The sequence below is a fragment of the Zophobas morio genome, unplaced genomic scaffold, assembly GCF_036711695.1.
Source record: "Zophobas morio isolate AGI-343-1 ecotype UQ-CSIRO unplaced genomic scaffold, CSIRO_AGI_Zmor_V1 ptg000031l, whole genome shotgun sequence".
Taxonomy (NCBI): Eukaryota; Metazoa; Arthropoda; class Insecta; order Coleoptera; family Tenebrionidae; genus Zophobas; species Zophobas morio.
In genome coordinates, this window is record NW_026972136.1 from 10,684,517 (window position 1) to 10,698,388 (window position 13,872).

Sequence of the window (13,872 nt, forward strand, 5' to 3'; positions counted from 1 at the left end):
TTGAGCAGTTTGATTCAGCAGCCGATGTCGTTTTTGATGAAGTTTCCGCTTAGTCGTCTTAGTAATAATGAGGCATCGAAGGTATTTTTCTTTTCGTATTAATTAAATATTTTTTTATTTTAATTTTTCAAAAAATCCATTCATGTTCGTTCTATTTAGGTCTGGTGTTAATTTAAATTTTTTATCTATTCATTAATTTTTAAGAGCTTAGTGTTCCCGGTTACTCTATTTAGTAAATGTTTTTTTTAGGTAGAAACTCTGATACGAATAATGATCGAGCAGAATATGGAGATGAAAGCTTCGGAATTCTTTGCTATAAAATCTGATCTTATTATTCCGGTATATTCAATGTGTTTTTACTACATTTTTCTAGTGTATTTGTTGTAGATTGTTACTACTGGTTTAACATACACATTAGTTGCACTACAATTTCACTTATTTTGGTAATCAACGTAATTTATTTATTAATTTTAGAAATCTGTGTATAAACGGTGTTCTCCAATTGGTATTTAATTGTATAAAAAAATATACAAAAAGCACAAATAAATAAACATGTGAATTGGAAAAAAAAGTTATTCCGATACCGGGAATCGAACCCGAGCCTCCTGGGTGAAAGCCAGGTATCCTAGCCACTAGACCATATCGGATGTTGAGAATTGTTTACTCTAACCTACATTACTTGGCGACACTCGTGTTTAAGAACTTAACAAATAAATTTGTTTATTTTAGACGTATTTTTGAAGAAAAATGTTTTTAACTACTTACTGAAAGAGATAAACACATTTCCAAGTTCATATTAAACAGAGATTAAATCAACGAGTTAATCTCTAATAGATAAAAAAAATCGAGTCATACATATACATTTTTAAAGCTATTCCGTGTAAACATTTCTTAGCAAAAATACATAATATAATAAAATACATATTTAACTATGTCATATTTTGTTGAGAATATATATTAATTAATGTTTATTGTGTTTGGTAAAAAAAGTGTGGGACCTTTCTTATTTTTACATGAATTTGTGGCGGCACAATAACACGCGGGTAAAGCAGAGTAAAGATAAGTTGTCTTGTGGTGTAGCGGTTAGCATACCAGCCCGGATTGCTTGGAGACGTGGGTTCGAATCCCACCGAGGCACAACATTTTTCTCTGCTTTCCCACATTGGTGACCACCGACAGGCAACGCGCACGCAACATCCTTCTGCCACCGCCCTGTGCCCGCTGTGTTCGGGGTCCGCAGCATCGCCAGGGTTCGAACGACGAACGTAAGAGTGGCAGGAGCGACGCCAGCAACTATCTCCTTCGCACCCCAGCACGACCGCGCGCTGTGTCGCTGGGGGGGGGAGTACTGTGGCGGCACAATAACACGCGGGTAAAGCAGAGTAAAGATAAGTTGTCTTGTGGTGTAGCGGTTAGCATACCAGCCCGGATTGCTTGGAGACGTGGGTTCGAATCCCACCGAGGCACAACATTTTTCTCTGCTTTCCCACAAATTGATTCTCACCTAGTTTCGTCCACAAATTGGTCATCGTCAGTGTGGTGTGATACTGAAAGGCAAAACTAAAGACTTGTTACAATTTTACAACCTAAAGTATTTTACGCGGAATTCCAAAACTTTCAAAATTAAACCAAACATTTTTTGGATGTGTTTCATTCAAGAATTTTAAAAAGTTATTTGCGAAAATTTGGATACCTAGAGTGAAAAATCAAGGCGGATTCATAAACCATAAGTATAGGAGTATCTTATTTTATAATCTTTTAAATGATATCTGCTAAAAAAATATTAGTTATTACTGCGCTTTACCATCTACGCGATATTGCTAACATACATACAAAATTTTGACAAGAATAATCGGTCCAGTAGTTTCGTAGATTATGATGTAACAAAAGTCGACCTGACACGAAAATGGGAGACCTAATTTTTCCTGCTCTGAGGGTCATGAAACGTCGAAAAAACATTAAAGTAGCCAGTCGCCCCTTAGCTAATGCGATGGGGAAGTAAAAATTAACGGCTAAAATAAGATAAGAATTTACTTGGTCTAAGTACCTGTAATGACACAAGTCTACCCTGAATGCCCGTTATTTCCGGGTCAGTGATGGATCTGATAATGATAATAATATTAATAATAATATATTTAAAATCTGATAAATGAAGAAACCTGTACACGATAATTAAAAAAGATACATAATGTATTACTTAAATTGTAATTCTAATAAATTTCTAAAATGATAAATTAAATATCATTAATAAGGTGCTAAATTGACGTATTAAATGACTCATATTTTTCCGAATAATAAGAAACTATCAATTCCTTGGCATTGATATTTAAATATACATATTTAAGAAATCATAATTCAGTAATCTAAAATTACTGAATCCTCAAATTGTGAAACAAAATGGCGGAATGTGTTCAATCGCTCATAGATAGTTAAATGACTGGAATAGCAAAATACGAGAAAAGTACTGTTAGAATCATTAATAAAGACCATCCTGATCTAAATTTATTTAGTTGTTCCTTTTATTTCTTACATTTAACTTTCTATTCAGGATATTTTATTATTTATTTTTTACGACCGGTTTCGGTTATAATGACTAGCCATTCTCAGGCCTTTATAATAACAAGAATTGTCGCTAATTACAATTATTATATTTAACCGTTTAAATACAAATAAAAAAAATTAATCACACAATTGGACAGCAACATTTTTCAGCATTTTAATAATTTGAAAATTAATACATTCGAAATTAATATATTTGATTTCGCAGAAAAAGTAATGGCGTGTTCACATTTTTTTTTTAAGTCGCTTTATAGGAATTGTACCAGAAGTTTATTGATGCATCTATTGTATAAGTACAATTCGAAGATATGAATTGATCCTCTCGGAGCTCAGGGCTCGAACAGGATTACGTTACTGGAAATACGTCGTGGCTGTAGTTCGTTCGTCACGGATTTATACGAATTGCGGCTTTCCGCGCAATTCGCTCCTTTTCGCTCACATAGCAGCCCTTAAATAGCAGTCGTCCCTTCTGCCCTGGACCATGGTAGGGGTAAAATTTTTATTAACAACAAAAGAGAAACTTAGAAGTTTTGACAGCAAGAACCAATTTGATTTGGTCACTTCATCAAAATGGCATCTAGATTTATTTCGATGTTAGCTAGTTTTAAATTATAATTAAAAATTAATGAAAATTAGAGAAAAAGAAGACGCAGATAACCAAAATTCATTGTCAACTGTTGATTAGAATATCATTGTTACTTCATTATAAATAACTCAATCACTTTTTTCGTCACAATTTTAAATATAATGCAATTTTAAAACTACATTTTACTTATAATCATGCTATATTTTTTATTTGTAAATACAATTAGCACTAAAGTTCGAGTACATTTATTATCAAATCTGACTAAAAAATCAAATATTCTTTAATCCTTCCGAAATCATCTGTTTTATCTCACTTCTTTTTACTTTCCCAGTCACCGTCAAAGGCAAATCTTTAACAAATTTAACCCCAGCTCGTAACCTTTGTCTCTCTGGTACTCTCTCTTCAACAAACTTCTCAAGATCTTCCTCACTTACACCAAAACCGTCTCTTACGACAACCAAGCCCATGGGATGATACCCATCTTCGTGTGGTATACCAACAACCACTGCTTGCTTAACAGCAGGATGATTCAACAGCTCATTTTCGATTAGCGCGGGTGCAACGAACCATCCTCTATATTTAAAAGATTCCTTAATTCTATCCACCACGTAGAAACAGCAGTCGTCATCATAGTAAACAACATCACCGGTCTTCAACCACCCAGATTCATCAAACGAATCCGAGGAATCCATATTGTAGTACCCATTCATGACAAAACTCGATTTGACACGAAGCTCACCACGCTGATTTGGCCCAAGATTTTGATTAGTGTCGAGATCCACAACCTGGAATTTTGAATTAAGTCGACAAAAACAAAACATTGACAAAAGTCTACCTTATAGGATATTCCTCTAAGTGGAAGTCCAACAGACTCGATTTTATCTTCGCGCTTCATAAGAGGTCTGTGGAAAATATCATTCCCACGAAAGTTTGTTAACACTCCACACACTTCCGTTTGACCATAGCCTCGAGCTAAATCCGCCTGTGGAAAAACCTGGCGTATTTTTAAGCAGTACTCCTTCGATATAGGTGACCCAACGATGATGATGCTCAAGATGCTACTAACGTCGACGTTTCTAACGTGTGATAACATCTCCATTGCTTCAACAGGCGTCAACATCAAGACTAATGGTTTATATTTTTCAATAAAATCCCAGATTTCTTTTGCGTCAAAACTTGGGCATATTAGTCTACAGAAACCTTGGATAACGGAAGTCAACAACATAGTACTAGCGGATACCCAATACAGAGAAGTGTAGCCGAGTTGAGTCAACGGAAAAGACACTCTTTCAGCTTGACTCTTCATGTACTCATGGTCGGGATTCTCGGTATGAGTAATATTCAAACTTTGACCTATACAAGCATGGTGACTCAAACATATTCCCTTCGGTAATCCGGTGGTACCACTGCTGAAATGTATAACAGCGGTTTCTTTCAAGTCGTTGATCGTCACAGGGTTGAACTCGTCTTCGTTCCAGTGAGGCTCCAAAAAATCGCTAAATTGAGTGTGTTTTTGGGTCTCGCCGAATACGACAATCTCTGAATCCAGACACAAATCTTGGACACTTTTCTCTATAGATGGTACCGATTCCGGAGTTATGAAAAGTATTCTTGGACGTATTTGTTTTAGCAGATGGAGCATTTCTTGTTGGGAGAAAGACGTGTCCAAGGAGGCTACTTTAGCACCTAGAAACTGTGCGGCTATGTAGGGTACCACAGTGTCTAGATGGTTACTGGTGCAAAGACTGACGATATGGTCACGTGTTATATTTTTGTCCCGAAGGTGGAGAGCGGTTCGAATGCAGCGTTGCAAGAGTTGACCAAAAGTGTCTTCTTCTCCGGTTCTGGCATCAATCTGAAATATAAATAAACATCGTAAAATTTGTGATCAAATAAATGTTTGTGGAGTAGTACCTGAGCAACTTGGTTCGTGTGGTTTTGCATATGCGTGTATATAGTACATCCGATACCTTCGGTGGGTTCTTTTATGGGGTTTGGGGTTGTTATTATAAAGTCGTCTGAAATTGTGATGTTGCCTCGCTGAAGAACCATTTTGGAACCAGACGTACGAAAATGACTGCTATGGGAGCAAGTGCACTACTATATATTTCGAGAGTTCAGTTTTATTTATATCTAAGGTTTAAAATACAATAATTGCTGCAACGGTTGTTTTAGATAACAGGATATAATTTTTAGTGCAACAATAGATTTCCTTGACATTGAAAAAACTCGTGATTTCTATAGATGGATGCGTGCAAAAATGTGATTTAAATTTGATTTGTTTTCAGCATAGGCGCTTTATTAAAACGGCGATGGAAAAAATGTTATTGACCCAAATTTAACAATATTCCATTCGTCTGTAATTTCATCATGATCGAAGGTTAAGTACTTCCAAGAATGCTAGTGTTATGATTGTGATCTATAGTTACTTTGTTTGACGTACACTTGGTCAAAATTAGAGCAACAAAGAAAAAAGTGGTCTGATATTATTAGTCAGAACTTCCCTCGTCCCTGAAATCCAATCAAACAAGTCCAGTTTTTTAGAAAACAATTCCAATATCAGTCACAGGGTAAGAAATAAAATTTGATTTTGCGAAATTGTATTACATTAAAAAAATGGTCTAAGGTTACTTTGACAGAACTTCCCTCGCCCCTGAAGTACAGTCCGACAATTATAGAATTTGATTTTGGGAAATTAAGTTAAAAAAATTGATAATAATTTTGGGTGTCTAGGGGAAAAACTCAAGGTGGATTCATAAATCACAAGTACCGGAGTATGTTATTTTCTAAAATTTCGATGATGATTACTTCATGCACACAATTTTGAGGTGAAGTCATGAAAGTGCTGGCAGGGATGATTAGACAAATTTTGGTTAACGTTATTTCTAACATACATATAAAATTTGACAACAATCAGTCCAGTAGTTTCGTACCCCAGGAATCACAAAACGTCGAGAGACTGATTTAAAGTTATTTAGACAAAACCTACTTTAAATCTGAGCCGTACCCAAATAAATCCAGTTTTCTAGATAAATTATAAACGGCGGTTCTCCAAATTTTATTTTTTGCATCTATATTAAAATATAAAGTAATCTTGCGTTCCCAAAATTTTGGGATAGTAGAATAAACCACTTTCGGTTTAATAAAGAAATTATTTGATGTGTTCAAATGCACTACATAGCAAACTTTTGAAGTGACGTTATCAACATTTTGATGGGGATGCATAGACAAATCAAGCCGATGATGTCCTCAACGCTGTACTAAATTTCAGAGCAATTGCTTTAGTAGTTTAGTATGTAAACAAGTTTAAAAATTGGTGGATTAATTAAACACAGGACGTATAGACGAACAGACAAACGGACGGATGGATAGAATGACGGACAGAAATGTGTTGAAGTTATTGATATTATTGTTTATTAATAATCAACAAAGTATTGGAATGTATGCTATTCTGCAAGTGAGATTTACATGGCAAGATTTTGAGATGACGTCATCAAGTTTTTGGAAGGGATGGATAAATGAATTCTGATTAGAAACTATCATGTTGACCATGACCATAAAGTTTGTTAGTTAGTTTATATTCGGAAAGTACATTTAAAAAATTTTGCACTGAAGTTTCTGCGATTGCAAACAAATTACTGGAATCTACAATATAACCATGTGCCTAGAATTTTAAGAAAATTAAAAGAACTATTCTTGAGATAGTCGTAAATCGCTTCAAAAAAGCAGATTATCCAAAATCTGAATATCATTTAGAAATTAAAGAAAAAACTAGAGGCACAAGATTTGAACCTTGTATAGTTTAGGAAATTTCTTTCTACCCTATAAAATTTTATTGGCAATAACGAGACGGACAGTAGTACAATAGGAAGAGATATTTATAATTTGAAGTTGTCGCGTGCCGGTAATCCCCAGATGTTAGAAAGCAGAATAATCCAGGTCCGGACAGGGCCCATCGTTACTCACAAACAAAAATGAGCATTATTTTACGAGTACAACTACCTGCTAAATGTTCTCAAACAAATTCGGGTGAACTGGTGTGACCATTAATATTTCTTGCCATTGTACTACTGTCCACCTCGTTATTGCCAATAATATTTTATAGGGTAGAACGAAATTTCCAAAACTATACTACACCGATGGTGCCCCGTAAAGTTAAGTGGGATTTATAACCTTCCTCTTGACGTTGAAGTTCCCGTTGCAGTTACTGTTCCCGCTGACGTGGCTTTTATAGCTGAAAATTGTCATTTATAAACTACGTTGCCAAGTTGCCGTCGATAGTAACTTTTGCCGTATTTAAAGAGGTTGTAGAAGAAAAGTGGAGGATTTAAGTTGATTACTACAAAAATTTACCATTTTAGACATGTTTTAAGTTTCTTGTTGTCAAAATTAGTCTACACATATTAAGAAAAAAAAAAAAAGGAAAAATGTAGCCCCGCCCACCCACCCTATCCCAATTGTGATGCTTTTTTTTATTCGTCGTGAGCTAAGGGGGCGGAGCTTAACTGCAAAATCCTCATTTCTCGTAGAGAAATTAAACCATGTTTTTGAGTATCGTGTTGTTCAAAGGATACTATGTATATTAAAAAAAAATAAATAAAAATAAAGCGAAAGATTAGGCACCACCCATATCCAACCACCCACCCGCCCTATCTCAATTGTGATGATTTTTTTTTAATAATCGAGAGCCAAATTAACGGAATTTAATTGCAATATCGTTATTATTTCTCTACAAGAAATTACCATGGAAGACATGTTTTTGAGTACCTACCTATCGTGTTATTCAAAGAAATACTATGTATATTAAGAAAAAAATAAAGCCAAAGATTAAGCCCCACCCATGCCTGCCCTGATCTAAATAGTAATGAACTTTTTATTCGTTGGCAGATAAAAAAAAATCATCACAATTCAGATGGGGTGGGGTTAATATTTTGAACAATCTGATACTCAAAGACATATTTTTAATTTCTTGTAAAGGAATAAGTATTTTGCAGTTAAGCTCTACCCCCTTGATTCACGGCGAATAAAAAAAATCATCACAATTGAGATAGGGCGGGTGGGCGGGCATACATTTTGGCTTTTCGTTTTAATATGTGTAGATTTCCTTTCACAACATGAAACTTAAAATATGTTTAAAATGGAAAATTTGTATAAGGAAATATCGATTTTTCAATTAGTCTCCAGCCCATAACTGCAAAATCTATATTTTATTCAAAAATGTACCGTTTTAACCATGTTTTAAGTTTCTTGTTGTGAAAAGATGTCTATGTATATTAAGAAAAAAAAAAGGCAAAACATAAGCCCCGCCCATCCGCCCTATCTCAATTCTAATGATTTTTTTTCGTCGCAAGCCGAGGGGCGGAGCTTAATTGTAAAACCCTTATTTTTTTACAATAAATTACCATGTGAAATATGTCCTTAAGTAATTGTGTTATATAAACAAAACTATAAATGTATTAATTAAAAAAGAAGCCAAAAGAGAAGCCTCTTAAGTTTCTTGTTGTGAAAGGATAATTACACATATTAAGAAAAAAAGGCAAAATGTAAGCCTCGCCCACCCGCCCTAGCTCAATTGTAATGATTTTTTTATTCGTCGTGAGCCAAGGGGGCGGGGCTTAAGTGCAAAATCCTTATTTCTCTACAAAAAATAAAAAAGATGTTTTTGATTATCATGTTGTTCAAAGAATACTACGTATGTTAAGAACAAACAAGGCAAAAATTAAGCATACCTTCGCTACGTATTTATCTTACAACGGCAACGTCAACAGCGAACAGTAACTTCAGCGACAAGTTTATAAATCCACCTTTAGGGCTATATTATTTAACATACTAAGCTCTGAGTATAATCAAGAAATTTTATAATATGCTAAGTGATATAAGAAATAAAACATGCAGAAAATAAAAAATATATTCACCAAACCTTTGTGATATACATATTTGCATAATTTAAAAGAAGAGGTAGTGGCTAGTTTTCGAGTAAAAAAACTAGTCGTGAGAAATATGCACACTGATTTATACAGTTTCACATTAAACTATTTTAAATGTTCTTAAAATTTTATTTAACTGTCCATAATTCCTGAAATTGCAACGCCACCAACACATACGTAAGAACAGTCCCTACAAACTAAACCGACATTCACAAATTAAAATCTTCTTCACACAAATTCTTACCGAACACGCTAAACTCTTCTTAATAGTAAAAATATCTGCAGCACTAATTTCCGGTTTTTGTTCGACTATAGAAATAATGATCATCTCGACTTGTTCTGTTTCGTCAGCATGCAATTTACTAAGTGGATATCTGAAGAAAAACGACAAAATGCGATTGCTCTAAAAAAAGCACAAAGAATCCATCAATTCAGTTTTTTACATTTCTTACCATTTCGTAAAGTTTCTGGACTTTCATACCCGCAAGGTAAGCACCTACACACCCCAAGCAATACAAAATAAACAACAAAATTTCGTCATAATCAGGAACTCTAGACTGTTTGATACCATCCACGAGCAGGAAAAAATTCATCACTAAGACTGTGCATCCACAACACCAAAACACTATCAAATTGGACCCACAAACGACTTGAACTTTTTCAAAATTTTCGTAAATGTGGGTACGAAGCTGTTGCAGTTTTTGAAGATCTTTTCGAATAGAAAAATTTCTTTTGGTGCTATTACTTGCCAAATCGAGAACTGTTTGCATCTGTTCATGACATCTGTTGAGAAGCGTGCGATAGATTTCCACCAGCAGCAAAATGTTGCACATCAGAGACAAATTGGTGTATGTGTTTACTAGTAAGTTGACTAATCTTAGAAACGACTTTACTGTTACGTTTTGGTAGTTGGCGAGTTCGTTTAAGATTAGGATAATGGATATGATCATGAAAGGAGTGTAGTTTTTGTAACACAGTAAGTACAGCGTTTTCTGAAACTGTGGCCCCAAAAAGTTCTCGACTCCATACCTGTCTTTATTTAGTAAAATGTGTAAAATCCCATTAGCGTGATCTACCAGAGCATTTAAATTAAACTGGTTTTGAATTATCATGATGATAATGGTGACATTTGTAACCATTATCATTAAATTCGACAAAACTTTGTTGAACGTCATTGTTTTTAAATCCGCAAAAATCACGTAAGTTTCAAAGGCAAGAAAAGCGATACAGGCGAGAGCACATTTCGAGAGAAGTTTTGATTTTTGAAAATACGGGTGCAATGCAAAGGTGGAATGAGGACAAAAGAAGTTTGCGGTGAATATGTTGAATCTACAGATATAAAATACGGGCCGAATTGCACAAATAAAACAGTCGCTAGGTAGCATTTTATCGAATTAAGTTATTTCGGGAAGATTGATAGGAGATATTGAATTTCCATTAAGGTAGAAAAGAGTTGATTAGTTCTTGATACTAATTTATTTATAGTTTTTACACCCCATTTGTCGTTTATCCAGGTCATCTCCGAAATTACCGAATCGATCACTTTAAAATGTTACGTATGTTGACGTGATCCAAAATTCGTGTAATCATCTCCATTAAAAATTTGATAACGTCATCCCGAAATCTTCTAAGTAAATCCTATTTAAAATGACCAAAATAATATGCTTCTACATTTACCTACTTATAATTTACGAATGCATCTTTTAATTGTAAATTTAATTGATTTGGGAAAAACCTTGAAAATTATAGAGTTAGGCATAATTTTACACTTTAACTTAAAAACTACGAAACCGATTTCTCTGAAATTTTGCATTGTTATGGAATGTCCTTCAGGGGAGAGGAAAGTTCTGTCTAAATATCTTTAGGCTAACTCTTCCTGACTGTTATAATAACCATAAAGAAATCAACAGGGCGCGGTCCTCGACATCTGATTAATTATCTAGAGATATATTTAAAAGTTAAAGACTAAAGCTATATACTTCTTAATGAGTAGAATACATTTTTTTTCCTATATATTTTTGCATATTTTGATTCGCTTCGTTGTTTTGTAGGCTTTATTATAATCCTAAATTGTTTTGAAACTCCGATGCGACGTCCCCGCGTTATCCCAATCTCTTTGATTTTTTTTTAGCAATACAAGGGTTCACAAAAAAATCACAACAGGTCAATTTTTATCATGTGTGTTACAAAATTTACAATTTCAAACTATTGATATTTCAGTTTTTTTCAAATACAACACCATATATTTAATTGTTTCATCTTTTTCTATTTTTTGCCCACTTTCTTTCGATGTCAGTGTCTTCTTTAAAATTTCTTCAGCGGTTTACATCATTATTATTAATATTATTATTATTACTATCTATACGATATTTCTAACATATGTATAAAGCCCGACGACAATAGTTCGGTAGTGTCGAAGATGGTCTATCTAATAAAAATCGACACAGTCAGGCAGACAGAGAGAAATGGGAGACCTACTCTTTCGTACTCTGAGGGTCTAGAAACATCAAGAAAATATGAAAGTAGCCAGTTACCCAACGAACTAGTTTACAATAATTCTTTAGTTTACGGTGGGAAAAAAAAAGAATTGAAAAAAAAACTGAATTAGGTGCTTCAGTAAAATACAGTGTGTTTTGTTTGAAAAAAATATAAATATCTGAAAATTGTGATGTTTTAGTAATTAGAAGCCAATTTAATTTACACCACAACAAAGCGCGGACCTTTTTCTTATCCCTTGACAAACTGTGGTAAGAGAGATTTTAAAAATAACCCCCTTGTGTTTTTATGGATCCTTATATGTATTATTAAAAAATTAAAAAAAAAATGAGGATAACGTCTCATCAAAATCTCCAAAATAGACTACGATTTTATACCCTAGAAAGAGGGCAAAGAAAACAATTATGTGAAAGTATTGTTACAAAAGAAACCCATACGCCGCTCCGGTACAACGCCTATGAGTTCTAGTATGTCCAGCCATGATGACTCATCGTGCGGTGTCAGGATGGCCGGGGGACGATTAAATATGTAAATAATATACCGCAGATTATTCAAAAAACAACGCTGCCTTCAAACAGTTAGGGTCCAACAGCCATAATCTTTTATGTTTATATTATCAAAACGTTCGCGGCATTAAGTCTAAGGTTAATGAGTTGTATATGGCTATGGAGCATAATGATTACGACGTTTTTTCTATGACAGAGACTTGGTTAGATTCTTCTATTGATAAAATTCTGAATTTGTGGCGCGTGAGTTTTCAGTGTTTCGTTCGGATCAGAAATTTGGTCTTACCGGCTACGTTTGTGGTGGCGGAGCACTTATTGCTGTCAAGAATACGTTTGATGTGGCTCAGCTGGATACGTTTAACTTTAACGCTGTGACCATAATAGATACACTTGGTTGTAAAATTTATGGTAATTCTCAAAAGATTTATGTATACACGGTTTACATAGATACCACCTCATGTTTCAGTATGTGATTTTGAAACATTTGTTGAATGTTTTGAGAATGTTAATTCTACCACAATGTACCTCATTTTATAGCTGGTTCAAAAGACTCAAAATCTAAATTGTTGCACTATCGTATATTTTCAATCTAATTTTAAGTAACTCGAAATTTCCTACAATTTGGACAAAAGCCAAAATGGTACCCGTTTTTAGAGGCGATGATCCACAAGACTAAGTACAAACCAATTTCCCTACGGTGCAACTTTTGTAAGATTTTCGAAAGAGTGATCTATGATCAAATTCAGTTCCGTCTTAAATGCTTATTAACAGATTGTCAACACGGCTTTATGGCTGGTAGATCAACACTGACCAACCTAACCTGCATGTCACAGGCTATCTCCGAAACACTAGACACCAGAGGTCAATTAGAGGTTATTTATATTATTCCTTCAAAGCTTTTACTGTAGATGGCAGAAATTTTGAATGGAATGAAGAAGAGGGCAGACTCAAGAAGGTAGAAAATGTTTAGTAAAGAGCCAAAAGAAAAGGAAGAAAAGGAGGAAAAATGAAAGGAAACAAGGCAAAGGAAAAGGAATAAAGGATGCAGATAAGGAAATCGGAAAAGGGAAGCTGGTACAAAATTAGGAGAAAACGGGGTGAAAGTATTGTTTTGGAAAGTCCAAAGGTTGCGAAAAAGAGAAAAGGAGTTCTGGGACTACGTGGGAAAATTTGATGTGGTGGGGCTAGAGAGACATGGGTACAAAGAGAAAACTGGGAGAAATTTGAAAAGACACTACCACAAGAATATGTGTGGGAGTATCAAGGGGCGACAAACGACAAGAAAAAAGGGAGAGCAGGCGGGGGAATAGTAATGGGAATTCGAAAAGAAATGCAAGAATTGGAAAAGGGAAGTAATAATAAAAACGGACTAATGGAACGGAAATAATAATCGTTTATAGCAAGAAAATGGAGGATACCAAGATAAACATAGAAAAGGAAACAAAAGAAAAAGGAGATGAAAAAATACTTACAGGAAGGGATTTTAACGCAAGACTGGGCGATCATGGGACAAGAATAATATATAGATAAAGAAAAGGGAGAGAAAAGAGGACCAAAAGACAAAGCAAATAACAAAGAAGGGAAAATATTGTGGAAGATAATAGAAGAAATGGAATGGGAAATTTTCAATGGAAACAAGGAAGGAGATGAAGAAAGAGAATGGACGTACGTAGGGGCTAGGGAAGAATCAATTATAGACTATCGGATTGTCAATGAAGAGGCGTGGGAAGAAATAAAGAGTTTCAAAGTGGGGGAAAGGGTAGAATCAGACCACATGCCACTAGGAATAAAAATCAAA

The 13,872-nt window shown here is 34.6% G+C and overlaps 1 protein-coding gene and 1 non-coding gene across 2 annotated transcripts; both read right to left on the bottom strand.

Annotated features, from left to right (window-relative positions):
* Positions 1 to 575: 575 nt before the first annotated feature.
* Trnae-uuc (transfer RNA glutamic acid (anticodon UUC)) lies at positions 576 to 647 on the bottom strand. The gene has a single exon. It is a non-coding gene; the product is annotated as a tRNA-Glu (tRNA).
* Positions 648 to 3,377: 2,730 nt separating this feature from the next.
* Positions 3,378 to 5,232, bottom strand: LOC135139425 (luciferin 4-monooxygenase-like). The gene is made up of 3 exons (XM_064069650.1): positions 5,060 to 5,232; positions 3,981 to 5,000; positions 3,378 to 3,930 (listed from the first exon to the last, which is right to left on the bottom strand). Exons 1-3 carry the CDS (start codon positions 5,195 to 5,197, stop codon positions 3,415 to 3,417), a joined length of 1,674 nt encoding a protein of 557 aa, XP_063925720.1. The 5' UTR covers positions 5,198 to 5,232; the 3' UTR covers positions 3,378 to 3,414.
* Between the last annotated feature and the right edge of the window lie 8,640 nt (positions 5,233 to 13,872).